The sequence below is a fragment of the Haemaphysalis longicornis genome, unplaced genomic scaffold (genome assembly GCF_048455015.1).
Source record: "Haemaphysalis longicornis isolate Haplotype H1 unplaced genomic scaffold, Haemaphysalis longicornis Haplotype H1 scaffold_9, whole genome shotgun sequence".
Taxonomy (NCBI): Eukaryota; Metazoa; Arthropoda; class Arachnida; order Ixodida; family Ixodidae; genus Haemaphysalis; species Haemaphysalis longicornis.
The window spans coordinates 35,808,018-35,835,076 of NW_027526460.1; the positions used below are offsets into that span (position 1 = coordinate 35,808,018).

The 27,059-nt window shown below is 45.4% G+C and overlaps 1 protein-coding gene across 6 annotated transcripts in view; it reads right to left on the reverse strand.

Annotated features, from left to right (window-relative positions):
- Positions 1–27,059, reverse strand: part of LOC144152780 (transcription initiation protein SPT3 homolog) — a 706,894-nt gene that overhangs the window by 418,430 nt on the left and 261,405 nt on the right. For 2 of the 6 annotated variants that reach the window (XM_077684235.1, XM_077684234.1), the window contains exons 2-3: positions 13,948–13,999; positions 11,076–11,128 (exon numbers count right to left, since the gene is read on the reverse strand). The exons of 1 other annotated variant lie outside the window; for it this stretch is intronic. In XM_077684235.1, the coding sequence (XP_077540361.1) occupies positions 11,076–11,128; positions 13,948–13,999 (105 nt within the window). The remainder of the gene's footprint in view (positions 1–11,075; positions 11,129–13,947; positions 14,000–27,059) is intronic. 3 more of the 6 variants (XM_077684237.1, XM_077684236.1, XM_077684231.1) reach the window with 2 other exon arrangements.

Here is a 27,059-nt window from a genome sequence, read left to right on the forward strand (position 1 = left end):
CTTGCACACAGGTCGCACGAGAGAAAGCTTTGCGTTTCAACCATGGGCTTTGATTCTTTCGCTTAAATTGAGCTACAATGTTTTCTAGCAGATGTTTTGAATTACTGACCGTGAAGAAATGTCACGGCAGCGAGACAAAAATTGTCAATCCTTTCACGAAAAAAAAAAAAAAACAGAAACCAGAAAGCGAAACCCGAGGCTTTCTTTTTATACAAACGGTGTTAATCCAGCTGGGTTGTGTCATTTCGTATTTTTAAATACGTACCTCTATTTTTGTTGTTCCTGTTGTTAAGAGAATGTTGTTTTAGGATTATGCGGGCTATATCTATCACGGGTTCGGATCAAAGTGTCAAAAATTATGCTTCCTGGCATTTCAGTGCAGGTTTAAGCATGCCCAGTAGACGTAGCTTTAATCGTGCAGTGTCTAAAACGATCGTGGGCTAGCAGTGAGCGGTTCATTTGCGGCACCATATCTTGATTTCAACCAAAGCAGCAAATTTTCTGGCCAATGAGATTCTGTTGCTGGTTATTATACATTCCGATTGTGCTTGAAGAAATCACACTTTAGTCCTTCAATTACAAGTCTACAAAACAGCAAGGCTCCAGTTGTTGAATTACAATTAAAGCGGAGCTTTAGTGTCCTTACTGATGCCGTTGTACAAAATATACGCCCTGCAGAAATGCCAACTTTCTCTGGCGATGATGATGACTTATTGTGGGTGAGGTGAAAGAAAAAAAGTTACAGGTAACATCTAAGTTTGCGCCTCAAGATGTACGACTCGATAGCGTTACATAGGTTCTCAGGGAGCGTTGTCGAATAAAATTGCTGAATTTACGATCTGTGCTTCACGAGCACTGAAGGTAATCCAAGTGAGAAAGACCAGCCGCAAAGATGTTAAGTTGCTATAGCCCAGGGGATACAGAGGCCCTCTGTGGTTCTGTGGCTTAATATGTGAGCCTGAAAGGTTGCGGCTGCGAAGTGCTCGTGGGAGAAGATTACAGTGTAAATTTTTCAAAGTGTTTATCCTCTAAGGTTAATACAGGAATGACTGTTTTTGCTTTTATACCAAGAGAAAGAACGAATTGGGGGTTAGGAAAAAAAAGGGGTAAACAGATGGTATGTGCTTCCAGGGTGGAACCTGAAATCTAGGGCTCCAGATGCAGCAGCTTCTTTTCTTGCCCCCTCAATCAGCCTGTACTAATCCGGAGGTAATCAGCTGATCTAAGCCGTCTCCCATATGTTGATAGAAGTTAATATGTGATGTTTGAATTCCTATTCTCTGAGGATACATTTGAGCATGGTTGGGGTGCGGGGAAGGGAGTGTATGTATGATGACCAATGATGTTCCCACCGACAATCTTCACCCACATTTATTTGAAGATACTTCTGTTGGTTTATCCTCCACAGAGTTAAGGATTATTCCACATTTAGCATGAAAAAAGACCGTGTTCCTAGGCGTGGGATTGGGAGACGTTCTGTACGTTTTTTCGGGGACAAGAGTGTAGTGGTCGTGGACGCAGCGTGCAAGGAACGTGAGTTGGAACGCCGCTTGGTCGGTGCCTCGTTCTCTGCAAGACCCTTGTGCCGAGGTGTCCAGGTGACGTTGTTAACCTTCTTCACTGTGGATGGGGGTATCTTACCGAGGCGGTTAGGTATTCTCCGCGCAGCCAAGAGTGTAACTCCATTTGACAGACTGTAATAGTGTTTAAGCTTCTATTCGATGCTTCCGCTGTCGGATTACCAAGATGACGGCTCCAGTTTCAGCATATTCGTTCCTGTATATAGGAGGGTCATGCAGTCAACAAAATTGCCAGAGTGGTCATCTACGACAACTGCTTTCTCGTACCTTTGTGGTCCGGAGTCGGTGTAATCTGTGTCCTCATGATACTGGAACTTTCCTAATCCTGCAATATCGCATGTCCTTGTGTAGGTTTGTATCCATGTTTTTGGTAGAGGGTGTTCATGCATCGGTGACATGTCCGTGTTGGCGTACAGTCGATACCTTTCCAGGAAAGGGGGGGGGGTGATGCTTGTCTTCCTTGGGATGACCCATCTCGATTTTGTTTTCCCAACAGCTCCCTTGGGGCTACGAGAGTGCTTTCTCTGATTTCTTCAAATGCGTTTAACGACCCAATTTGAGGATCTTTTCATCATTCTCCTCAACAACAACTTATTTATGTCCACTGCAGGACGAAGGCATCTCATTGACCTTCACCTGCCGTGGTGCTGCGCTCCCCGAGTCCATTCTTTGCCTCTGAACTCTACTTTCTTTTCCCATAGATTTAACGGCCTTCCCCTTTTTTCTCGACCCGCCCTGGTTGCCCACCGGTTCACAATTCGTCTCACCGTAAAAATTGCCACGTTGAAGGCTGCCTTATGTGCTGTCCCGATGATGGCCTTCACTTCATTGCCTTCGGTGTGTGTAAGGTTGTAGTAAGATAGGCTCTGAGATATCCGACTGAGGATCGGTGGCTGCATGAGTTTTACCGTTTCTTCTCTCACTATTGCTCTTGTCTCGACTAGGCGTGTAAAATTGTGACTATTGTTTAATGATTGCCTCTTTTTTGGCAACTGTGAGATCGGCTCTGCCACGTCAAGCCACATCCGCATCTATTTCTAGGGTGACTTTACACTTGGTCGCGTGCGCCATCCGTCGTTTGCCAAACGTAGCTTTGCGGCGGAAACAGAACCGCTTCAATATCGTAAAGTAGTTCGTAAAGTTATGCAAATAACGCTGTGTACAACGATTTACGTTATTTTTGTTTCGCCCATAATATAGGGTTTCCTTGACTTCTGACAGACTGGCGATAACGCTTTGGCCCTTGTTTTAGTGTGGTGACCCCATGCAGGCGCCGGCATCAGTTCCGGTGGAAAACACGCCGCCGTGGCTCAATCGGTAAGGCGTTACGTTTCTGAGCCCAAGGACGCGGTTTGATTCCCGGCCGGACGTCATTTTCCCGATCAAATCAGAATACACATATGTCTGTGTGCCGAGCTTTCAGCGCGCGTTAAAGATACCCTTGCTGTCGATATCGATCCGGAGCCCTACACTACTGCGCGCCTCATAGCGCAGGTGGGGCCTCGGCGCGTGAACTACTGAGAAATTAAATTTTATCTTCCGGTGGAGAGGCGCTTTGGTGTGATGGCTTCAGTTGCGGGCACGGCTGGCGACCGTGTCTGCCGAGCATGCTACCAGGAAATGGGTGCAGAACGAACTATACCGCGCAGGCGTGGCACCCGTTGAAAATGCATGTCGTTTCTTTCGTCTCCACCGGCGTGTCTTCGCCTTCCTTTCCAGACTTCAGCTGCCGCTGCGCCGTATTCCATCGTATTTCGGCGAGATGCGAGGGGGCGAGCCCTCGCATCTCGCTGTCTCAGTCATACCTTCCGGATGGAAGCGATGACGTATTTCCGTGGACGACTAATGAGCGCGACTGATAGCGGAGGGCTACGAGCCACGAGGAAATCGAAAAATGAGCCTCATAACGCTATCGCCTTAAGACGCTCCCCGGGTCTGGAATCGAACCTGGGTCTCTAGCAAAGGCAACTGGCGGCGTACATCAGGCAGAGGCTTGAAGACGTCACCAGAGGTCCTCTGGAATGTGAGGACTAAACAGGCCTGCGTGCATATATTTAATAAAACCTTATCTCTCTCTCTCTCTCTTCTCCCGGCGTCCATCCGATTGCTCCATTTCGACGCGGTCGAAGCGAACGCCAACAGCAGGTACCGATTCGCACCGTACACCCCAAACCCAAACGTTAGGTCTACGGATTGCCTACCCACGAGAGTTGCTGTGGGTATTCTAGAAAAGTGGTGCGCACCTCCAGAGTAGCACATCTTAGCAGTGTGGGATTGGCCAACCAAAGAATCCATCACGAGAAAGCTTCACGTTCAACCATCGTCGCCGTTAGACGGAAGGGTGCTTGATTTTTTTATAAGAAAAAGACTCGCGTTAAAACCACTCGTACATGCGCACACGCCGCATACAAATCCCAGAGCCATAAAACGCATTCCAGTGGAGGCCAAGCAGCTTGTTTGCGGCGCGGTGTTTGTACAAATCTGAACCATCCTACCTGACCATAGGCGGGCGCGGTGAATCTGCGGTGCATGCTTGATGTAAGGCCCAATCTCCGAGGGCCCGGAAGTGGACACGCGCTGGCGGCTGCCGTAATTCGCGCCTTCCTGGACTGCCGCCGCCGCCTACCCCGACGAGCGGCAGGGGGCGAGGCCAGAAGAAACAACAACCGCGGGCTTCGTTTCCGACGAAGCTGCTCTAGCCGAGGACGAAAACAACACGCTCAAGGGCGAACTAGGAAGGGGAGCGAGTCGGAAACTTTGTATACGTCTGTTTCTGGCATTATTTCCAACGAGCTGCTCACATGGTGGATTTTGGTCATCATTAGTGCAGGCCCGTAGTCGTTGGGCTCACGGAGATGAACCCACGCTTCGTTGACGACCACAGGCACATGTATGCTTGAAAGCATTTTTTTTGTTACCTAGAAAGCTATATGTGGGTTTGCGCCACTTGGCGAACATCACTTTGATGATGCGCTGCCTTTTCTTAAGATGTACAGTGTTTGTCAAAAGTTCGAAGACCGCATCAGATGTTTCTTGAGCTCAATAACCTGAAAGCAAGATATTTACCGTACGGTGCAGCCTAAATGTTCATGACTGTAACTTGAGCGCACAAAAAACGAGAACTGAACAAAAAAGACACGAAGACCTTCCTAAATGTTTAATTCCAACACTCTCAGCTTTATACCCCAGAAGGTCGGCTTTTTTGGAACGTACTTAAACCACTGTGGAAAAGTGATATTTCGCATTTAACAAGCAGTCGAATTGGATATATGAACACTCCGGAATAAAGAAAACTTTGGCCATGTAAGACACTTTTCAAAGAGAAACAGAGGTATTGGAGGAAGATGCGTACCAGGAAAGGGAAGCAACCACGCCCGACGAGGTTGAGACCCCACAATACGAGCAAGACGTGCAATGCGAGCCGCCTTTTAGGTGAAGGTACCGACGGGCGCGGCTGCAAAGTTTGACGGAAAATTCAAGAGCAGATCAGCAGAAGTTTTAATTAGGTTTTCGCATTCACATTTTTAGAAAGTTCTGAGCCCTGCCCGTAATGTTTATTAAATGCATCAATTTGGCCACTTTTGCATAAGTTCGGACCTACCCGACCGTGCGATGGGGGCTAGCACGGAAAGCAAAAAAAGAAAAAGAAAGACTAATATTCGTATCGTATTGTAATATTCATTGCATAAGAAAAGTACTTGGTGCGTCTAAGCAAATTTTATATAGAAAAATATTCAAGAGGCAAGTGTGTGAGAGGAGACTCACTGCAGCAATTTCTCCTAACCTAATGCATTGCCCGACCTGGATCTTACAATTGATGACATGCACGGGATTTCTTTCTTTCTTTTTTGTGCGCGTTGGGCGGTGTATATCACCAATGAAGAAGTTGTTTCCAACTTCTTAATGGGTATTTCTGAAGGCCTAGAAAATACGCGAATTTGCCGGACAGGCAATTGTGTCCGATTATAAACCGGGAGATATTAGCTTCGAAAATGAGAAATTGGGACTGCTTGTACTACTGATATTTTCTCTAACATGCGTTAGCCGCTACCCGCTGTGGTGGCTCAGGGGCTAAGACATTGCGCTGCTGAGCCCAAGGACCCGGGTTCGATTCCCGGCCCCGGTGGCTGCTTTTCTGATGGTGGCGAAAATTGAAAACGCCCGTATGTTATGATTTAGGCGCGCGTTGATGAAACCCAGGTTGTCTAAACCAATCCCAAGCCCTTCACTACGGCGCACCTAATAGCGAAGGTGCAGCTTCGGGGCGTTAAATCCCACAATCGTCATCGGCGTTATCCACTGAACCCCCACTAAATCTGAATTGATGATAACGATGGTGTAAGTCTCATAATCTTTTATCCTTGGTGGTAAAACGAGTTGCGATTATTTGTATTTCAAAATATTTGCTCTCGAAGGAAAAACAAATAACTTGAGTGTATTAATAAGCAATGTGCCCACAAATGGCTCAGTGTTCGAGATTTTGAGATACGTTAAATATTCGCAAGTTTCAGTTATTCGGTAGCCCTCCAGCCAAACTAACATTTGTTGGCAGGTGCTTCCAAAAGGTTGAAGTTTTTTCCGTGCTGTAACGCTTCAATGTTACCGTAGCGTAATCATAGCCGAAAAAAGAAAGCTGCATTTTTTGACAACTAAGCCTGCTTAGCTATTTTGTTCGAAAAAATATTATAGGCTCTACGAGGCGCACACGGGGAGCGCGTGGATGTTACAATGGCTGCTCTATGTACAGCTGACCGAGACGCATCCGGTCGCGAGCACCGCACACGGAGGCCGCTGCGTGATTGTTCCGGGCCGTAAAGTGCGTCGTGTATACGCTGTGTAAGATAACCGCGAACAGCAGTGTTTACTTGGGCACTCATGTCACGCCAGAATTATTCGTGCTCATGACGGAACACACAAGAAACATATATAAAAAATTAATGGAACGAAGGAAGTAAAACTGGTGAGAAACCACGTAGAACTCTTCGTTCAACGCTGCGTTTAATTGCACCCCCTGTTCGCGAGCAGTGTGCAAGCCGCCGAGTGATTTATGATTTGGTGTATTAATTGCGCAGTCTAAGCTACTTGTCGGCTCTTCCGTGATTTGTCTCGCTAACTTTATTCTATTCCATCGTCGCGTGTCGGGGTTCTCGTGTATGGGGAAGAAGAAAAAAAGACGGACGACAATTAGTCCCCGGGATGATTACGAGAAATTGCTCTGCCTGTGCAACGTGCTTTGCGTGAGCGGTTAATGCACGGACAGGCCTTACGAACTGTGCCGCGTTTCACTGCTCGAATTGCGAGGCATTGTTAACGTGCATGGGTGACCGCAGCAAATGAGTCGACTGCAGGCAGCGGAGAAGGTCTGGCTTTTCTTTCTCCGTAACTGCTGTGCTTTTTTGTAACGCCGCGTTTCGTTGCCTGCTCGTTGTTGAAACCTCCCAGCTTCGGTGTTTCGTGTAGCAATTTTAATTATGGTGAACCTGAGTGGTAAATTTTGATGGTGAACTTGGTGGTAAACTTGCGTGGGCCTAACTACGGCCAACTATGGCAACCTTGGTAAATTTGGTGAACTTAACTATGGTGAATGTGAACTTCTTAACGTGCCGTCGTGGGTTGCCTTTATGAGCGCCTCCTGTATTCCCAAAGTTAATAATGCTGTACTTGCTAAACCCCGCCAAGAACACTGAAGCCCCCCTCGCTCATCTTGCTGATGGAGGGGACTGTGGTTTGGTGCCCGCGTTAAAAAAAGAAAAAAACGTTGCAGAAGTTCAGCCCCTGATGATCAAAGGGAGCGTGTGGTTAGTTATCTGAGCAACATGTGTGACATCAAAAACCACTGAACCGGCTGTCGTTCAAATTTTGGTTATTGCTTTCAGTGTTTCCAAGTGTAGGGCAGGTCCCTGGCGTAGCGCATTTTGGCAGTTTATTGCTTGAGCAGTGCTTCGTATACAGGCAGCCTGGCTATTTGTTCGAAAAAGTGTAAGGACTTCAGAAATTTCTCTGCTTTTTCTTTTAAATTTGTGCTACAACAACTGCACTGGTGCCTTCACTTTCGTTCTCCTTTTTGTTTTTGCTTTCCTAATAACAAAATGGCTTGCAAATCATCCTAAAACATCGATGTGCTCAAGTTGATTCATTGTAGGGTTTTAACGCGCTGACGCAACGCAAGCGATGAGGGGCCCCGTAGTGGAGGGCTCCGAATGACTTTTGATCACCTGGGGATCTTGAACGTGCGCCGAAATTTCGTACACATGAGCGTTTTTGCTTCTCGCCTCCATCGGAAAAGCGGCCGCCGCGGCCGGGAATCGAACCCGCATCCTCGTGCTCAGCATAGCCACTGGTCCACCGCGGCGGGTAATGGGTTCAAGTTCGAGCATTTGGATTTGGCTGAAGTGCTTCAAGATCGTTGCAAGCTTCTGTTACCCAGTACGGCAGCACTGACACTCTCGGGGCCAGTAGCGACTGCATTCTGCGTTTGCACGACATTATTAAGCGTAAACAGGAAACAAGATTAGAACACCCCTGCGAAATGCAAGACTGATGTACTTTGGTGTTACTTGCAGTGTGACGGATGGATTGATGTCGGGTTACGCGAAGCCATCTACCGCTGGGCTAATTTCTTTCGCGTTATGAGACCTCTATAAAATACCCGGGGATGTGCCCAATGACCTGAGAAGTTCCCGGAGTAGCTCGGATAGCTGACGACCGCGGCAGCATATGCAACTCCACGGCAGCCGACATGGGTTTGTATAACTAGCCCAGTTACAAACCCTCCTGCACCGTACAGCCTTCGATCTTAACTTCATTTTCCTTTTCACAGGCACAAATTATAAATACGTAAAAAAGAGCTCATCTGTAAATCGAAGAGGGCAGCACATAATTTTACCACACAATTACCAACGACAGATTAAAAGAAACATTTTAACATTGACGTAAGAGAGGCTAACAATATAAGACAGTCCCCAAGGCTAAGCAAAAAAAAAAAAATTGTGGCAAAATTGTGGTCAGGCAACTTTACTCCAGTCCTCGCACGGAAAAACATAAAACTATATGTTTCACGTGTAGTTCGGGGTAATCAAAGGGACACGCTGAGGTCCAGGCAACTCTGAAAATAAAGCACTAGTGCCAACAATTCTCAGCTGAACCTCGGAATCGTGCCCGACGCCGTAAAGACGTAAACCGCCGAAACACCAGTTCACCGTGCGTGGACACGCACTTTGCGGAAATGCCGGAAACAGAAGCGAGTATAAGATCCGAGAAACCGAGATGCACTCGAAAGGCCCGCCGTCATTACCACCCCGGCAGGAAAGGTTCGTTCGCTGCGAAGCGGGAAGTTACGAGTTACGGGCAGAAGATGCGCGGCGCCCTAAAAGGCGGCCCCGGCCCCGGCCCGTTCGCGTGTCGCAATTAGTCGACTCGGTCAGAGTTGCGGCAACGGCGGCTTCAGCATGCTACTTGTGCGGGAAGCCCACCGAAACGACTTCGCGGCTCGCTGCTCGTCATCGCCACAACACTTGCGCGGCCGCCGCCGCTGCCTTCCACTTTTCTCGCAAACACTGCGTGCATGCGTGGTGCTGCCTGGCTATACTCCTTCTTCGCTTGTTGTATACGTGTATACCTTGAAAGTCTTGCGGTAGCGCGACTAGGCAAAAAACGAGCGTGGGCCACGGACCGTGTTTTCTCTGGCCACTTTGCTTTTTTTTTTTTTTTTTTGCTCAGTGCGCGAGTGTATTTTCCCTGCTGTCCCGGCAACTTTTAAGAGGCGAAAAGTGCGCATGCGGATATAGGAAGAAGCACTCGCTCTTGAAGCGGCAGCTTTTGTTCTCTGGTGGTGGGTTACAGAGCGGAAACGGCCTCGGTCGAAGCTACAAAGCGAACGAGGGGGCGCATGTGAGGACAATGTTAACGTTCTATAGAAGACGTGTGTCCGAGATAACAGCTGTGTCGGAATGATTAGTTCTGCAGAGCCTGTAAGGGATGTTGGGTCAGTATAAAAAAGTTATCGTCCTTAACTAAACTCGTCCGCTTGTATGCTACGGCTCTTCTTCTCAGTCCGGCTGACTGGTTCTGACAATGGCGCCAGTTGTGGAAAACAATACACCGTGGAACCGAATTTGATCGCAGAATGAGGAACTCCGTTGTTGAGACAAAGTTCAAAGTCTTCAACTCTGGTGTGGCCCTCAGACCAGTATGGCTTGACTCCACACTTGAACTCTGAGAAAGGAAGCCGTACTCCACCTGAGCACAACAGAATGTCGCCATTAGCTTACCAATACCGGAATCGTATACAAAAGAAGGCAACGATGCTTTCACAAGACGTCGCAGTCAAGCTTTGTGCAGCCCTCGAAGCTGGGAGCGGCGTGGTATTCCAAGGTTTGGCAAATCCACAAACCAGTCGGCATCATCGTAGCAACCTAAGTAGATATAATACTTGCTTAAAAGCGTTGCGGATTAGCCGATCAGTGGTTTCCGTGTCACTCTTGGTGAGGGAAAGGGTAAGGTGTTACATACGTTACTAGTGAAATCAAGAGAGCTAGAACCAGTCGAATGAGATCTTTCTCCTTCATGCCCCCGCAGCGGTTCGAAACGCGTCCAAGCATGTTGGAGACTTAGTGAAACGACCTCATGGATTCCCGAACTTGGGACTCCAGTTCAGAAAGCTCAAATAAACATCTCTCTCTCTCTCTCTCTCTCTCTCTCTCTCTCTCTCTCTCTCTCTCTCTCTCTCTCTCTCTCTCTCTCTCTCTCTCTCTCTCTCTCTCTCTCTCTCTCTCTCTCTCTCTCTCGTTCTCTTCCTCTCTCGTAGCAACCTAACTTTTCCATATGTATCCCTAAGCCCTCGGTGACGGTATACAAAAATAAATAAAGCGGAAAGCACGCGAATGGCCATTACCCATGACAAATCAACAAAGGAAGGACAAACAGCTGTTTTATTTACTGCTGTGTGGTATGACTGCTGGTGTCGACTGCTTGGTACACGGAATTAGAGAATAGCCGGCTTCTTCTTCTTGATGGCTTTGTAAGAATACATTAAGCAAATCAGATGCAGAATAAATATTTTTTAGGCAGATTGAAGTACTGGACTTCACACAAACTACAGCAAGGACGAGTTAGCCTGATGTGCTGATAACTGATTGTTTGCGGGACATGGCTCGAGGGTATTTAGGGGGTTTAGAAGCTCAGTTTAACTGAACATCAGTGAAATTGCTTTTCGATGCACTCAAGCATCGCGAAAGTTCGAGCAGGGGAACACAAGAAACACTCAATACGAGTGTAGACGACGACAACCGTGCGAGTCACCAAGCATATGTCAATCAAGGATCTCACCTCAATTTTGACGTGTGCGTCATATATTATGTAATATATCTTGAATTTTCGTAATGGATGCGAAAGAGGAGCTTGTTCAATGAATGCTCCATGTGCGCATACCGTACATGCAGGCAGCGAACTAAAAAAATTACCTTTTTACTGACAAAAAAGTTTACAGGTACTTACCAGCCGGAAGCCTGTCGCGCCGGGCACCAGAAAACTCGCGAAACTCAGCGCCCCTGTGCACCAGAAAATAAGCGGTAAGAACATCTTTCAAATGTGACACCGTGTATCCTTTGTGATCATATACTTTATGAGAGTTCGAGCAGATACAAAAATTAGAAAAGGACAAAAAAGTAAAAACTAACATCAATAGATTTTGCGCGAGTCAGACATTCACAACGTGCCGAAATAAAATAACAGCGCTTGAAGTGGTGGGTAGGCGTCAGAGGAGATGGGAATCAAATAATGACACGTTGATTCCGGGTTATGATTCCACAACAAATTCCACCGGCTCGTTAAGGCAATAAAACAAATAAATCATTTCATCCAAGTTTTTTTTTTTTTTTGAAGATCTTGCTGCATCCGCAGACGTCTCAGGGAAAAAGTACGCAAAATGTTTATTTATTGCATTTATTTATTGTATCCTCAGGGCCAGAAGCATTGATGAATTTTCAAATGTTTCACATTTTTGAAAATTTGAAAATTCAATCGGTTATCGACTGGTTGTTATCATGCTGCCAGTCAAGCAAAACTAAGTAACTTAGGGCGTGCGGGGCTGAGGAATTCATGATTAAGAACTGAAGACCCATCTTGTCATAGAAAATAAATTGGAAGCTTAATGTTCCCGATCAAAACGCAGCTACTAGGCCTTTCATCGTACACAGCGAGTCTTCCACACCCATTTTTATTCTTTGCTCACACCACTGGTATCCATGACTGCTTCAGGGGTCCTCTCTTTATCTTTTTCTCCTTGTGGCGCGTCCACCCCGTCCTATAGATCCTTTTCAAAACGTCCCGAGCGCTGGCGGAGGAGCAGTAAGCCCTTCCGGCAACACTGTGCACCATCATCAAGAAGGAAGCGAAAAGGCAGCAAACACAGAGCAGCTAAGGTCCGTCGCGGCGTAATAATGGCGTGCGCCTCTCGTAAAGTTGTTTTCCCCATACCTCAGTGAAAAAATACCCCTGCGGCTCTTCCAATTGTTTGAAGAGCAGGATAGTCCTTACTTTTATTCGACGCGGTAGCGGACTGACCGACCCCACGAGAACCTACGTGCAATTTCAGCGTGGAATACCGTCGTCTGGGATGATGATCAGCAGCAAGCAAATGCAGGATTTGTTACTCAGAACCAATAGCCTTACCGCTGCCTACTTGTTTAGCCGTTGAGTTCGGTGTTTGTTCGATGCGCCCTTGCCCCGACGTAGTGGCGGCTGGCCTCTATGAACAGACTTTGGGGCGCCCGTTTTTTGCTTTAGCGCTCACGTTGCAACTGTTCAAACTTTCAAAACCATTCGCGGAAAGGACGAAAGCATACATACGTACTGCTATTGTTTCCTCGAAATGCTGCGAAAAAAAACTTTTGTTACCTTGCAGACAGTAAAATACTGTCCCTCATCTCTCTTGATTGCTGCGATCAACCTTTCTGTCGTCTGTCAGTTGGAAACACGCGATAAGACACATGCAAAAATGTTATGGAAGTTATATGTGATGTATCTTCCACCTGTGTCACATAATCAGTACAATTCGTGCATTGCATCAGGGGGTTAGAACATACATCGAGATTTGTAGAAAAGCATGATTCTAATTCAGTTCGAGTACGACGTTGTCGCTGCGCGGTATGCGCCGTTAACACCACGAAAGAACAGAATTTGCATAATATTAAGACAAAAATAAAGTCGTGGACCGCATTCCTGATCTACAGCCGTTGAAATGTCAAAACAACCAGCGTGAAACACGCCTGGAGGCTCGAATTCTGGTCAGCACCGACAAAACTCTTCTGCTTGAATGTTCACATTAAAACTTCGGCAATCATGATCTGCAGGTGACACTATACCACAAAACAGGTCACAAAAAAAAAAAAAAAAAAAAGACGAGCGCGTTTGCGGTTCACAGATGTCGAAACATTCATAAGCGGGGGCAGAGCGAAGCACGAATGCAGGCTCGAATTCGCCTGCACCGAAACAACTCTGCTGTCTAAATGTTCGGCGCCAATAATGGTGGCAGTCGTGACCGGTACGTAAGACGCAGCTCTCAAGATAGTGTATAAAAAATACGCATTGTCCTAGAGATTGCCAAATTAAAACGGGAGACGCTGAATGTGCGCGTCGTACCTTGCGCCCAGCATCCCTGCACGTAAACGTACCGCTTGCAAAGAGCTACGCAGCAGTGCGTGGGCAACGTGTTTTATAATGCTAGAAGAGCACTAGCAGCGTATACAAAGTAACCAAAATATCTCTCCATGAGGCTGCAGAATGGTGAAGCGATGGGCCAAAACGGCGTTCCTGCACGACGCTTCCTTTATCATGGCGTCATCGCCTTAACCACCAGTGTTGCCACTGCTGAATATTCAGTGTTAAGTACTGAATATTCAGTGTTGCCCGCCTTTTTGCAAAGGGCCTATAAGGTTGTTGTTGACATTGCCTCCTTCCCATTTCATTCTTTTTATTCAGGCGTCCCCACTTACACGTGCTGCCTATTGGATAGTATAGCGCAAGTATGCAGTTCACTATGTCTCTGTGTAGTGCATTGGGGCGAATTTTGTAAGGAAATCAACAGCACAACCGGCAGCACCGCTTTCATCGCTGCTGCGCACCACCTACCAAGAGCTTCGTATCGAAATCTCGGAAGAAACCTCGAGAACATCAACAAAACCTAAGTGACATCAATACGTACTCGTCTACGCTAATTCCTACGACAGCCACTCCGCATTGATGCGTCGAACAACCTCCTTCTCGAAGACCTTCTACCGTGGCAGTCTCAAAACCACGCGCGCCGTTGCATGCGCGCCTCAAGGCTTGCACGAAGCGCGTACTTGAGCCATGACTGATTTGCACCCACCTTTGTTCTGCTGCGCTCGGGGGTTTTCAAGCGCGGATGCTGGCGTCTGTGCCTGGAATTAAAGAGACAGAAATGGATGCGAAACTGCCAAAGGTGAAAAGAACCCAAGCGGACAAGACTAAAACCGGCAGAGCATATCAGGGTAGGATGGAGAAGTGTATTACTCCGCATGACTGCAAATACGGTTCTATCTGTGAGACGACTTCCTTAGTTTTTCTTTTTGAATGAGAGTGAACTCTGGGCGTATGCGCTGTGAGCAAAATCATAGACGTTCGCCCCAAGGTTAGACAGCCTTCAGTGAAAGCTGTCAACACCGGAGTTGAGGCATCAGACATGTGTGGAGCTTGCAATGTCAAGTTGATGTATGTCCCAGTTGCCTAAGGCCCAGTGTGCGCCCATAAACGCATACACATATAGAGGTGCATAACTACAGACTACCGAGAGCGGTTCATCATGTTGTGATAACAGGAGCAGATCAATCAATCAATCAATCAATCAATCAATCAATCAATCAATCAATCAATCAATCAATCAATCAATCAATCAATCAATCAATCAATCAATCAATCAATGAATCAATCAATCAATCAATCAATCAATCAATCAATGAATCAATCAATCAACGAATCAATAAACCAATCAACCAAATAATTAATTAAATAAGTAATTGATAATTTAAATAATTGAGTAGTTATTTGGTTAGTTGGTTAATAATTAATTAATTATTATTGTAATCGATTTCAATCCAATCAACCAACCGACCAACCAACCAACCAATCAATCAATCCATCAATCATTCAACCAACCAACCAACGAATCAGTCAATCAATCAATCAGAACTTCTTATCGATCACCTAAACTGAACATAAACACACGCGCGCACGCAAGGGTACAGGATGCGCGTTTTTATCCACACCTGATGTTTAAGGGTTTAAAGCTGGATCTATCCCGTTTCTCGAATCTGCTTCACTTTGTGAGCGGCAAGCAGAAAACAAAATGTGTTACAATAATTACTGTAATTAGTTGACAAACTTCTTGGTGACTGGTTTGATGGCGCGTGCTTGCTTTTTAAAGCTATCACTATTTAAAAAAATGCAAGATCTCCCTGTGGTCAGAGATACTATGCGCTCCCAACGAACCCCCTCTAATGTATCAGCGTTCCACATCATTTTGCGCATCTTACTGTCAGGAAACGGAATTGTCCACAATATTTAATGTTTACACCAAAATTGACGTTGCTTCACACAGTGTGTGCTTATGCACATATAGTTAACGCTGGGCGTTGCCTTCACAAACAAACATCGGAAGAAATGGCGATAATATCTAAGGAAGACAGAAGAAAGAAGATATATACTATAAAACATGGGTCCAGCAGCATGGCGGTCTTTCCAAATCACCCTTTTTTTGTTCTTATATACTTGGGCAGAAAGATGCAAGATGGATTTCATTCAAAAGAAAAAATCACGGGCCATCTCCACTAACGTGAAACCTAAGGAGGAGCGAAGCATGCAGTCTATTATTCTTGGTGCCTTGGCATTTTTGCCCACGGAGATGAAACCGCTGGGGCGTAAAGGTATACAGCTTTGCTGTAGGTCTCGTGTCTTTGAAGCTTGAAGCGTTCTAGCGCGAGGCGTTGGAAAACGAGTGCACCGGTGTTTTAGTACCGTGACTACACGACAATGCTGCGGCATGAGACGACGAGGACATGAGACGCCGACAGCCCGAGCCCCTGAGGAGCTTCGCCCCTAAAAAGGACACTGTCCATGCACCCTGAAGGGCAGTGAACGTCGCAGTGTTCGCTCGTGCGTGCACTGCGGTGGAGCCTGCGTTCAGAGGACGCTCAAGTGGGCGGTGTGGGTCCAATCGAATTATACTCCGGCATGGTTCGACCGGAAAACCCTAATCACCGGCGAACCCAGCCCCCGTCAGAGCGAGCACAATGCCACAGAGTCCGTATGACGGGGGACAATAATGGTGGGGACTGGAAACGTGAAACGTGCGTTGATCTTAAGTGGGTGAATGTCTTCCGTTCCCATCCCTTTCAACTCGCAGTTTTTTTTTTATATTCCTTCACCTTTATTTTTGAAAACTTTCCCTTTTGGCCATGCGGTGTACGGTATGTTATAAAGGCCCAAGCAAATACCAAAACGAACCCGGTTTGACTCCTGAGAGAGAGCCAGAGAGTGCTTGTTAAGGTTCCACATTTCCGGTCGCTTTGTCTTGTTTGAACTGCGGTGAAAGGCACTTCAAATATGAAAGAGACCTCTAAGAAGGCCACGAATCTCTTGCATTAAATTTCTAGGATTTTCTGCAACGTTATTATTTTATTTTTAGGTTGATTGCCGCGGTGTGCCCCGGCCACCCTTTTAATTATTTCTGCAGTGCTGTTGCCACTTACCAGCATAGGCGATATCTAAAGCAGCCCACCGGCTTGTAAAAGGCTTTAGACGCCGCCAGAAAGATCGGTTTCCATCCCAGGCTAATGTTATCTGCACGCTTTTAAATACGTGGTGTCACAAGCGCGGATACACGGGAACCGCTTCATACGTTCAACCATCATCCTGAAAACGTTGCCATCACCGTAGCGTCTGCTGAGGTCGGACGCTCCTGCAGAAAAGGGTAGTGGCTGTAGCCAACGAATGAAGCTTTACTTGTGGGCTGATCTCCTGAGATAATCTCCCAAAAAGACTTTACGGGAGACCGATTCGTCAATATTTGGGGGGAAAGAACAGTGTCGGATAATCCGTGACAACAGTAGGTGGAATCCTCCCGGATTGTCTCTTCGTACTGCCGGGGAGTCGCGCACCGTGAGGAGCGCGCAGAAAAATACCAAGAGCAAACAAATGCCGAGCACACATGAGCATGCGCCAGCTCGGCCTTCACACACGCCGAGTTCGCGAAGCTGGTTGCCGCGGGTTCTAGCGCGTGCTAACGCGGTCCACCTCGAAAGAGATGTGAAAGGCTGCGGACAAAACGATGCGGGCCTGCCAGTCATGGAGAACTTTCAGCGGCAAGCTCGGAAATCCACGAGAGGGGCAACAGCCGGGTGTCTCCGACGAAGGGAGAGGGGCCGCCAGCTCTGCTGTTTCTCCAGCCTTGCGCCACTAGTGCAAGCTGAGCCAATCGAGAGTGGTCAGTAGCTATTTACAAAAGTAAATACGAAAATACCCAGATTAAAAAACGGCGTCTGAGATAATTGAAATGAAAAAAAAGTGGCAAAAACAAAACGTAGAAAAAGGCTGCCTGATGCTGGCACCCCCGGCGCGAAATGGGGTGGTGGCAAAACCTTTATTGAGATTAAAGGGAAGGGGTATAAGGGCGTGGTTAGCCTCCTAAGTCCAGGAGGCCTCTTGTCCGGGCTGCCTCCAGTGCGCGCCGCACCAGGGCGACCTGGCGTTCCGGTGCGGAGCTGGTCAGCTCGGACTCCCACTGCTCAGGGGAAGGGGAGGGGTGGGGATGTGGGTGTTGGGGGTAGGAGAAGACGAGGTGGTAGGTGTTGAGAAGGATGTGACAATGGCGGCAGTCGGGTGGAAAGAGAGAAGGGGAAATGTGGGATAGAATGATGTGGTTAAAGTATGTTTCGGTCTGTAGTCGGGAAGCCATTGTCTCACGTGTTTGTGTCAAACGGCGCTAACAGCTACGTTGAGGTTGTTCACATAGCACAGAACCCTTTACTGAACACGTTTAGTTGAGAAAAAACTCGCAGGCGCTCAAGCTTCGCCTTTAAGTGTGCAACGCGATAGCGTTATGGTCTCGGCGATGAGGAAGACTCCGTAGTGCGCCCGGCACAAATAGACGGCAGTGTACCCATTACATGTGTGTCAAGAGCGACTGTGCGCTGCGCAGAGCGCATTCGTCATCTTACCCACGCTCGCGAGCCGTCAAAACTTCCTGTCTCGCACGCCATTTGTTGGGAGAACGCCTCACGATCCCGGGGGTTCCAATGGGCACCGCAGAATGACGCTACAAAGTTTTAGGGGTGAAGCCCCTTAAAAGCTCTGGCTGTCGGCGTCTCATGTCGTCGTCGTCTCATGTATTGGTAGTACCATGTAGTCGGGCTACTAAAACACCGCGACGCTCGTTTTCCAACGCCGCGCGCCAGAACGTAACGCGTACTAAAAGAACACACCGGGACACTCATTTCCCAACGCCTCGCGCGAGAACGTTTCATATCCGTGGGCAAAAACCCGCATTAAAAGAACAAACGGGGGCACTCGTTTTCCAACTGGTCGCGCGAGAACGCTCCGTGCTTCAAAGACACGATGCTGCTTGTACACTCCAACGATTTCATCTCCGTGGGCAAAAACGCCAAGACGCCAACAATGCACTTATACACTGCATGCTTCATCCCTTCCCAGATTTCACTTTAGTGGAGATGGCCCGGCATTTTTTGTCTCACAGTCAACGCCGACAACGACACCGGCTTTTCCACGCCATGGGCCCCTTAAGGCCACACGTTAAACAGAAAAAAGCGAAACTACCGCGTGCTCTCTCTACCTTTGTGATCCTCATGCTCATGCGTCTCTTCTTAAAGACAGTCTTTCTTGGGCTACTTAAACACAGAAATTTTGGTCTGTCTGTCTGTCTGTCCGTCTGTCTGTCTGTGGCTCGATTCAACCACCCGGCCAAAGTGAAACACAAGCTGCGCAATAGTCTTATTTACCCACAGCCAAATCTAAACGTTGAAATCCTTTGTCACTGTTCATACTTGTCAGCATTGTTGAACAAGAACAAGACATTACGCAAATATAAGGCAGAAAATTAATACACGAGTGATATTTTCAGTGGTATTTTATTTAAAAAAATATGGTTGCTTGGTTTTTGCGATAGCCGATTAAATGCTACATCAACTGCAGAAAACTGTCAACTGCTGTTGATCGCGCTACTGTAGCTCCTGGCGGAATTTGAGAAATCCCACGGCAACAGCAACGAAAGGTTCCACTAGATAGGTTCCCCGGTCCGCTTGGAACGCTCGTGGAGCAGGGCTACGCGGTTCTATAAACGTTGTAGTGGGGTGCCTCGATTCATGCGCGTCTCCGCCGTACGGCAGCGCTGGCATCGAGGCACCCGACTTGGAGCAGTGGAACGCGGTAAATTTAAATTGACTTGAGCAAACCTTTAGCGTGTTATCTTGGAAGTAACGAGACAGGAGAGGAACAGCATGAGCGGTGAGTGGAAAGAGAAAGGAGGCATTTACTTGGCAGGGGCGCCAGTCGACCATCGTCTTTCGTCGACATTTGCAACGAAAGGAGCAGATACGCGGCCATTTTTTTTTCTCTCGCGTGGATTAAGGATTCATTCGTTTGTCATTCCGGACTATCAGGACCCCTCCCAACTGGGCGGGTGCCCTAACATCAGCACTTCCACTCAAAACAATACAGTTTATTCATCAACATTGTTAGTTTCGGGGGAACTAAAGGCAAATACGATTCATTCTGCGGCCTTGGAGGCTTAACGACAGCCCATATAATGTATGCATAAAAATATATAAGTTTTTGAATGTTTTTGTTTTGTTGTAAGTTTTGAAATAAGTTTTTGAATATATATATATATATATATATATATATATATATATATATATATATATATATATATATATATATATATATATATATATATATATATATATATATATATATATATATATATATATCCGCCATCCGGTGAGGTAACAAAACTTGTGTCGTATTGGCATGGTATTTTTGAATATGCCTGCTCATTGAAATTGCCAGTTGTCTGAGTCGGAGATTTCAATATTGATGTACTATGTCGATATATATATATATATATATATATATATATATATATATATATATATATATATATATATACAGGGTGTCCCAGCTATCATGCACCAAGATTTAAAAAAAGAGTAAAGGCGTAACTCGAAAGAAACCAGGTGCATAATGTTTGCAGTACTGTGAAGAAGCGGACAGTATTTTTTTCTTTAATGAAACTTAATTAACTAATTGTAATTAATTATATAACTTGAGAAATACTGTCCTAATCACTAAAGTGTCAATGATGCACTTGTAGGTAACCACGAGGGGCATCTAACTGCGCTATTTTCAGCGATGAACTAATTGCGTACACATTTATTCTGACTGATAAAGGAAACCCGCGAAATATGAAAAATACCACGTGACGGCACCTCCGCGCGCACCGTAAAGCAACTCCCTCAAACAGGCTGCCTCTGAGTTAGCCAGAATGAAATAGACAAAAGAAAGAAAAAAGAAATCGCGACCGAATTTGTTCCTTATCTGCACACGCGTCCCGCGAATCTTGCTGCTGCTGCTCCTTCCATGCATGCTATTATCAAGGTGATGCGCTGTCTCTTCGGGCGGGTAACACGCGAAGCAGTTGCTTTCAATCAGCTTTGTTTGGGGACGCTGCTTTACAATGCGCGCGTAAGCGTCGTCACGTGGTATTTTTCATATTTCGCAGGTTTCCTTTATCAGTCAGAATAAATGAGTACGCAATTAGTTCGTCGCTTAAAATAGCACAGTTAGATGCCCCTCGTGGTTACCTACAAGTGCCTCATTGACACTTTAGTGATTAGGACAGTATTTCCGGAGTTAGATAATTAATTACAAATTATTAATTAAGTCTCATTAACGAAAAAATTACTCTCCGCTTCTTCACAGTACTGCAAACATTATGCACTGGGTTTTTTTCGAGTTACGCAATTTCTCTTTTTTTAAATCTTGGTGCATGATAGCTGGGACACCCTGTATATATATATAAAGCTGCTAGTGCGCAGAGCAGACGGCGAGCCGGTCATTCGAGTTGAATGCGAAGCTGACCTTGATAAGATCTGCTGAAACGGCACCGTGTGCTAACGAGTGTGCTTTGTCGTTTCTTTTTTTTTTTTCTTTGATGGCAGTGCCTCGTCCAATTGATTTCTACAATGAAGAGTTGTTTGACAATCTTGTTTGCACTTTCTCCTTAAGTTCGAGCAATACTATGTCGATCTTTCACGTAAACATCAGAAGTATGAAAAATAAACTGTTTGAAATTGATGCCGCCTTGCAATCCCTTAACCACAAATTTGACGTTTTAGCTTTTACTGAAACGTGGTTTTCGTGCGAACAAGACGTAGTGGCGCTTGTCGGGTATAAAACAGAGGGTGTTTTCCGGTCACATAAGAAAGGAGGTGGTACTTCCCTTTACCTAAAAGATAACTTGCAATATGATGTGTTATCCGAGTTTTCATATGTATGTAAAGATTATGAGTCAATCGCTGTGAAGTGTGTGAACACACTGGTGGCTTCTGTGTATCGTCCGCCATCCGGTGAGGTAACAAAACTTGTGTCGTATTTGCATGGTATTTTTGAATATGCCTGCTCATTGAAATTGCCAGTTGTCTTAGTCGGAGATTTCAATATTGATGTACTTTCACCTAATGCACAACACCAAGGTTTCTATGATGTTCTTGAATTATTTTCCTGTAGGAATGTTATTCACTCCCCAACCCGCATAACGACGAATAGTGAAACCCTTATTGATCTATGTATCACTAGCCATGGTGTAAATGATGTAGTTTCCGGTACTTCGACATTCGGCCTTAGTGACCATTTGCCCATATTTTGTTTCGTTCCCATTTCTAAACAGAAAATGAAGTATTCCCAAAAGCACTCGGCATTCCATCGAATAATCAGCGAAAACTCCTTAAATAATTTTAGGGCCTTTATGGAATCCACAAGTTGGGATGATGTTTATAACGAAACAAATCCGAGTATATTGTATGACATCTTTCTGCGTAAGGTTCAATATAGTTATGAGCGAGCATTTCCTTTGAAAGAAGTAAAGAAATACAAAAAATCAAGAAAACCCTGGGTCACCCGAGAGTTATACAGCAGAATTAAAACTCGTGACAAATTGTATGACGAATTCATTCGCTCTCGCGACGTCGATATTTTAAGTCAGTACAAGCACATAAGAAATAAGTTAAACTCGGACCTAAAGAAAGCAAAATTAGACTTTTTTAAAAAGAAGTTTGAGTCAATTTCCAACCATCCGAGTAAAATATGGAATACAATAAGAAATTTAGTTGGTGCATCAAAGAATTCTATCTCAGATAGCCTTGTGATAGACAATGTAGAATATAGTCGGGAATGTTTAGCTGAAAAATTCAACAATTATTTTCTTGATGCGGGCGCAGCACCCTCGTCTAACAAGTCATGTCTTGATTGTAGGCAATACATCCCGTCCGAAGCTTCTCACTCTATCTTTTTAACACCTTGTACTGAATTGGAAATATATAATTTTCTTAGAACGTTAGACAAGAATACTGCAGCCGGGTACGATGACATTAAAGCCACACCCATTATTGCCGTAGCTGATCTCCTGAGTTATCCTCTGGCACATATATGCAATGCCGTGTTTGAAACCGGCATATTTCCGGAGAGCATGAAAAAAGCAAAAGTAGTCGTCATTCATAAATGGGGTCCTTTGAACATCATCGGCAACTACCGCCCCATTTCCGTTCTTCCTTTATTTTCAAAAGTAGTTGAGCATCTTTTTAAAACACGCCTAAATACATTTCTGAACTTATCTCAAGATATCGTTAAAGAACAATACGGTTTCCGCGAAGGTAAATCCACTGAGATGGCTTTACTGAACATAAAAGATAAATTAATTGATAATTTCTAGATTTTAGAAAGGCGTTTGATTCGATTAAACATGATGTGCTGTTTCTAAAATTGCCTTATTAAGGAATTAGGGGCATAGCTTTGAAGCTGCTTAGAAGTTATTTAACCGGTCGCTTACAATACACTCTTATCAATGGTTATCGATCTTCTTTAAAAACAATCACGTGCGGAGTTCCCCAAGGATCAATTCTAGGGCCATTATTGTTTATTATATATATTAACGACATTGTAGACTTGACAGCGTGGTTACAGGTGAATCAACTGCAGCTAAATGTTGCGAAAACAAAATACGTAGTGTTCAAGCCTAGAAATAAACCGGATGATACCGAAATCCAAATACATTTTCAAAATTGGGTTATAGAACGTGTCTATACATACAAATTCCTTGGAGTTGTTTTCGAAGAAAGCCTGAGCTGGACGCCACATATAGATAAGCTACATGCAAACGTGTCAAGATCAATAGGAATGTTATACAAAATTAGACATCTGGTTCTTAAAACTATATTACGACAACTGTATTACGCACTGGTGCAATCTCACTTGCACTACTGCTTGTTAGTGTGGGGCACCACGACTACAACGAACATGAAACGAATAACAGTACTACAAAAACGAGCTGTTCGATGTATTGAAAATCTTCATAACTTGGCACATACCTCACCGGCGTTCACTGAACTAAAATTGCTAAAAATTACGCAGCTGTTTGAATTCAAGCTCTTAATACGCATTTTCAACGAAATCAAGCTCGATGAACCCGCCTTTCATAGGCAGTATCAACCACCCAACATGTATTATACATTTAGGCACGAACTATCCAAAACCCCAATGATTAGGACAAATTATGGGACCCAAACATTTGGTCATTTAATACCGTGTTTCTTGAACAAACATCCTGATATTCCGAAAATGATCCACGAAGCTCGTTCGATACATGCCTTCAAACGTGATGTCAAGCAGTATCTTCTTTCCCGTACTATGGAATGAACTCTGCTGATGTTGTACCGGCGGTATGATTACTGTTTTGCATTTATGTATACTTCCTTGGCTGAATTGTTCTTTATGTTAGTTCTTTGCTATTGATGTTGTTTTTCTTCCATTCTGTACTTTTTATGTTCGCTGCTACCGCTGTTAGCAATGCTCATGTACGGGTGAATGGGCCTTAGTCAGGCAGAGTCCATCTGCCTTTAGTCCACCCACCCGGGAAATTTTGTCTGAATAAATCATTTTGGAAACAACCTCAAAAAAAAAAATATATATATATACATATATATATATGTGTGTGTGTGTGTGCGTGTGCGTGTGCGTGTGCGTGTGTGTGTGTGTGTGTGTGTGTGTGTGTGTGTGTGTGTGTGTGTGTGTGTGTGTGTGTGTGTGTGTGTGTGTGTGCATATAGACATAAACAGCTTAAGGCCACAGGGGTAGAAAATGTAGGTCGGCGGGTTAGAGGTCACACAAACTGCCACTTTTTCAACCTACTCTAGCCCTGAAGACCCGAAGAAAAAAAAAGAAAAAGAAAATAGCCGCACATATTCTTTGAACGTACACTGATTTCCTGGAATGAAAGGTCCCAGTGACGTCTGAAAAATTGTATTCAGTCAAGTATAACGGCTCGCAAGATAACCGTTCGCAGAACGCACACAAAAGCCAGACTGCCCCCCTCAAGGACATTCCAATATTTTTCGAAACCTCGTCTTTTTTTTTTTATTTGAATACTTGCATCGGTCTATGCACCCAACATATTTATTTGTGGAATCTTTTCTCCCTGTTTATCTGTTTATTCAAAGGATGAACGGCCCGTTGCCACTCCCTGAAGTAAACCGTAATCCAACAATAATGTTCCCCCAAATAACACTTCCCTCTTGGCAACAGATGCACGCCTTATGCATGACCTGTTCTTGCAAGTTACCTTTTGCATAGGATAAATGGAGCTGGTATTATAACTGTGTTTTGTGTTTTTTATGTCGTAGACGGCTAGGGCACAGCCATGGTTTGAGTGTTCACTGTATACACATCTCAGTCCCCGTAGATGGCACTAATAGCAGTGTCTAGGACACTGTCATCGTTTTAGGAATCCTTCGTATACTGTAGTTAGTTCCGAAACTCTCGCGTAAAAAAATATACTTCAGAGACTGGGACATGCTACTTTTAATATATCTCGAATCGGAAGGAAAATGTGGGTGGAGGAGGAAAGTAGCGGTATGTAACCGATGTGTTACTTTAAAGATGTATGCAATACACGAAGTAAGCAAGCTCGAGCCAAACTTCGCGTTCGCAATGTACGTGATACGGTGCCTTTTAAACCTTCATACAGACGAGGTTGTTATTCATGCGACTTCCCATGCACCCGACCCATTTTGTGGCATGTACGAAGACTTCGTCACAAGCGGAGGCTAACAAGACTGCGCGCATTTTATGGTCGTGCACCAACCACCTTCCCCTCCGATTATTTCTCCGCCACCTTCCGGCAGGCGCGAACCACGCCTCCAATTGTGTGCTGCAAACTTGTGCCCGAACTGAGAGCTTAAAAAGAACTGAGAAAAAAATGCGGTGTCAGTGAAAGCGGCCTTTTTTGTCGGGCTCGTACCTATTCCAGTAAAACGCGCACGCCTTTTGCGAGGTCTTGTAAGGTAGTCGTTGACAAATGCATGGGGCAAGGCCTCCCGTCTTTTCACATGTCGGTCGTCCTCGAACTGCTTGCACGCGTGGCTCCTCGAGAGAGAAAAATAAGGCAAATGTCGTGTCCCGAGCTCGGTGATAAATTCTGCCGCAGCGGCCTGCTGTCGATAGCGCAAATCGCGAAGGAGGAAGTTTTGTAGAGCATTCGGAGATCTTATGTACTTACCCAAGAGGGATCGTGATCGGCGACAGGTAAAGCTGTTGCTCTTTCAACGGAAAAGCCCCTCCGCGACGACAAGGCCAAAAGGATAACTGGATATTGCCGCTTCCCAACTCAGCATCAATGCCTCACGAGCAAACACCACGCCATCTATTTTGCGACTCAATTGCACCATTTATTAATTTCTTTTTCTAATACATTACGTATTTAACTCTTTTCGCTCGCTGCTCTGTAAATACTCCAGCTTAGAACTAAAATTCCCTGCAGCTTTTAGAGAGCAGGAATGAATGAAGGCACTCTATTAATATGAGGATGGCCAGGAAGAGAGAAAGAAACCAGAAGTTTAGTTTTATTGTCTCATATGCCCGAATAATTTAAGGCCTAGAGAAGCTCTGCACCTCCTTCTAAACCCCCCCCCTCCCCCCCTTTTAGGCCACTGGCCACCCCTCAGTTTCTTAATAAATATTCATACATATACGTTGTCTCATATACCACTACCCATGTACCCTACCTTATACCAAGCAACCTCTATATTTTAGAGCAGCCCCATACTCTGTTCCACATTGTATGGCGTGCTCCCAGACCCCACACCTAACCATTGATGCTAAGCCCAGTCCCCAAGTGGGGTTGGACAGCCCGGCTGACGAGTTCTGGCCCTTCTTACCAACAAGTAAGATGGCAAGTTGGGCTAGTTGGTGAGATTAAGATTCATGGTGAAAAACAGCGCAAGGAACACAGGGACAAAAAGGAAGAGTGGACGACGCACAGCGCTGAATTTTCAACTGAAAGTTTATTAGAAAGAAAGCACATATTTATACACAATAACCATACTATCGCGTGAACAGATAACACTTACAAAGCGTGTGAGCGACAACAGAGTAACATCTTTTAAAACACTGTGGCACGCGACAAAATTCAGCATCCAAGAAGTTACACAATCTGCTAGCGGATAAGAAACTGAAATTCCTTGTCAAGTAATGACAGAGAAGGAACACTAACGCACTTGCCCTCGTTCCTTCTAATATGGAAGGCCTCTATTATCTCTCGGACCTGCTGGTTTTTATGTTTGGCTAATACTTTTGTTTCCGTAAAAACAGGGTAACATTCTTTACTTTTCTTACATTTTTTGCAGTGTTGTGCGACGTGGGAATAGTCATCGCCCTTCAAAGAACGTCTATGCTCCATTAGTCGAATGTTAAGGCATCGGCCCGTTTGGCCGATATATACATGACCGCAGACAAACGGAATCATATACACCACACCAATACTACAAGGCACAAAACTTGACACATGTTTTACTCCACAGCTTCGACGTGTAGCTACACCAGCCAACCTCCTATCTACCGCGCTACATACCTTTCCTAATTTGTCGGGCGCCGAGAAAAGGACGTTTACACCATAACGGCCTGCCACGTTTTTTAATCCATGCGACAACGCGTGCACATATGGCATGACCAAGAAGTCTTTTTTCTTCTTTGACTCCGTATCTCTACCCGCTACTGAACAATATTTTACCCACATTTTTACTTTGTCAACAGCAAGACGCATCACATGCTTGCTGTACCCGGCCGACGTCAGCCTGGCTACTTGTTCAGAAAAGCTGTTGGCATACCGATGGACACATG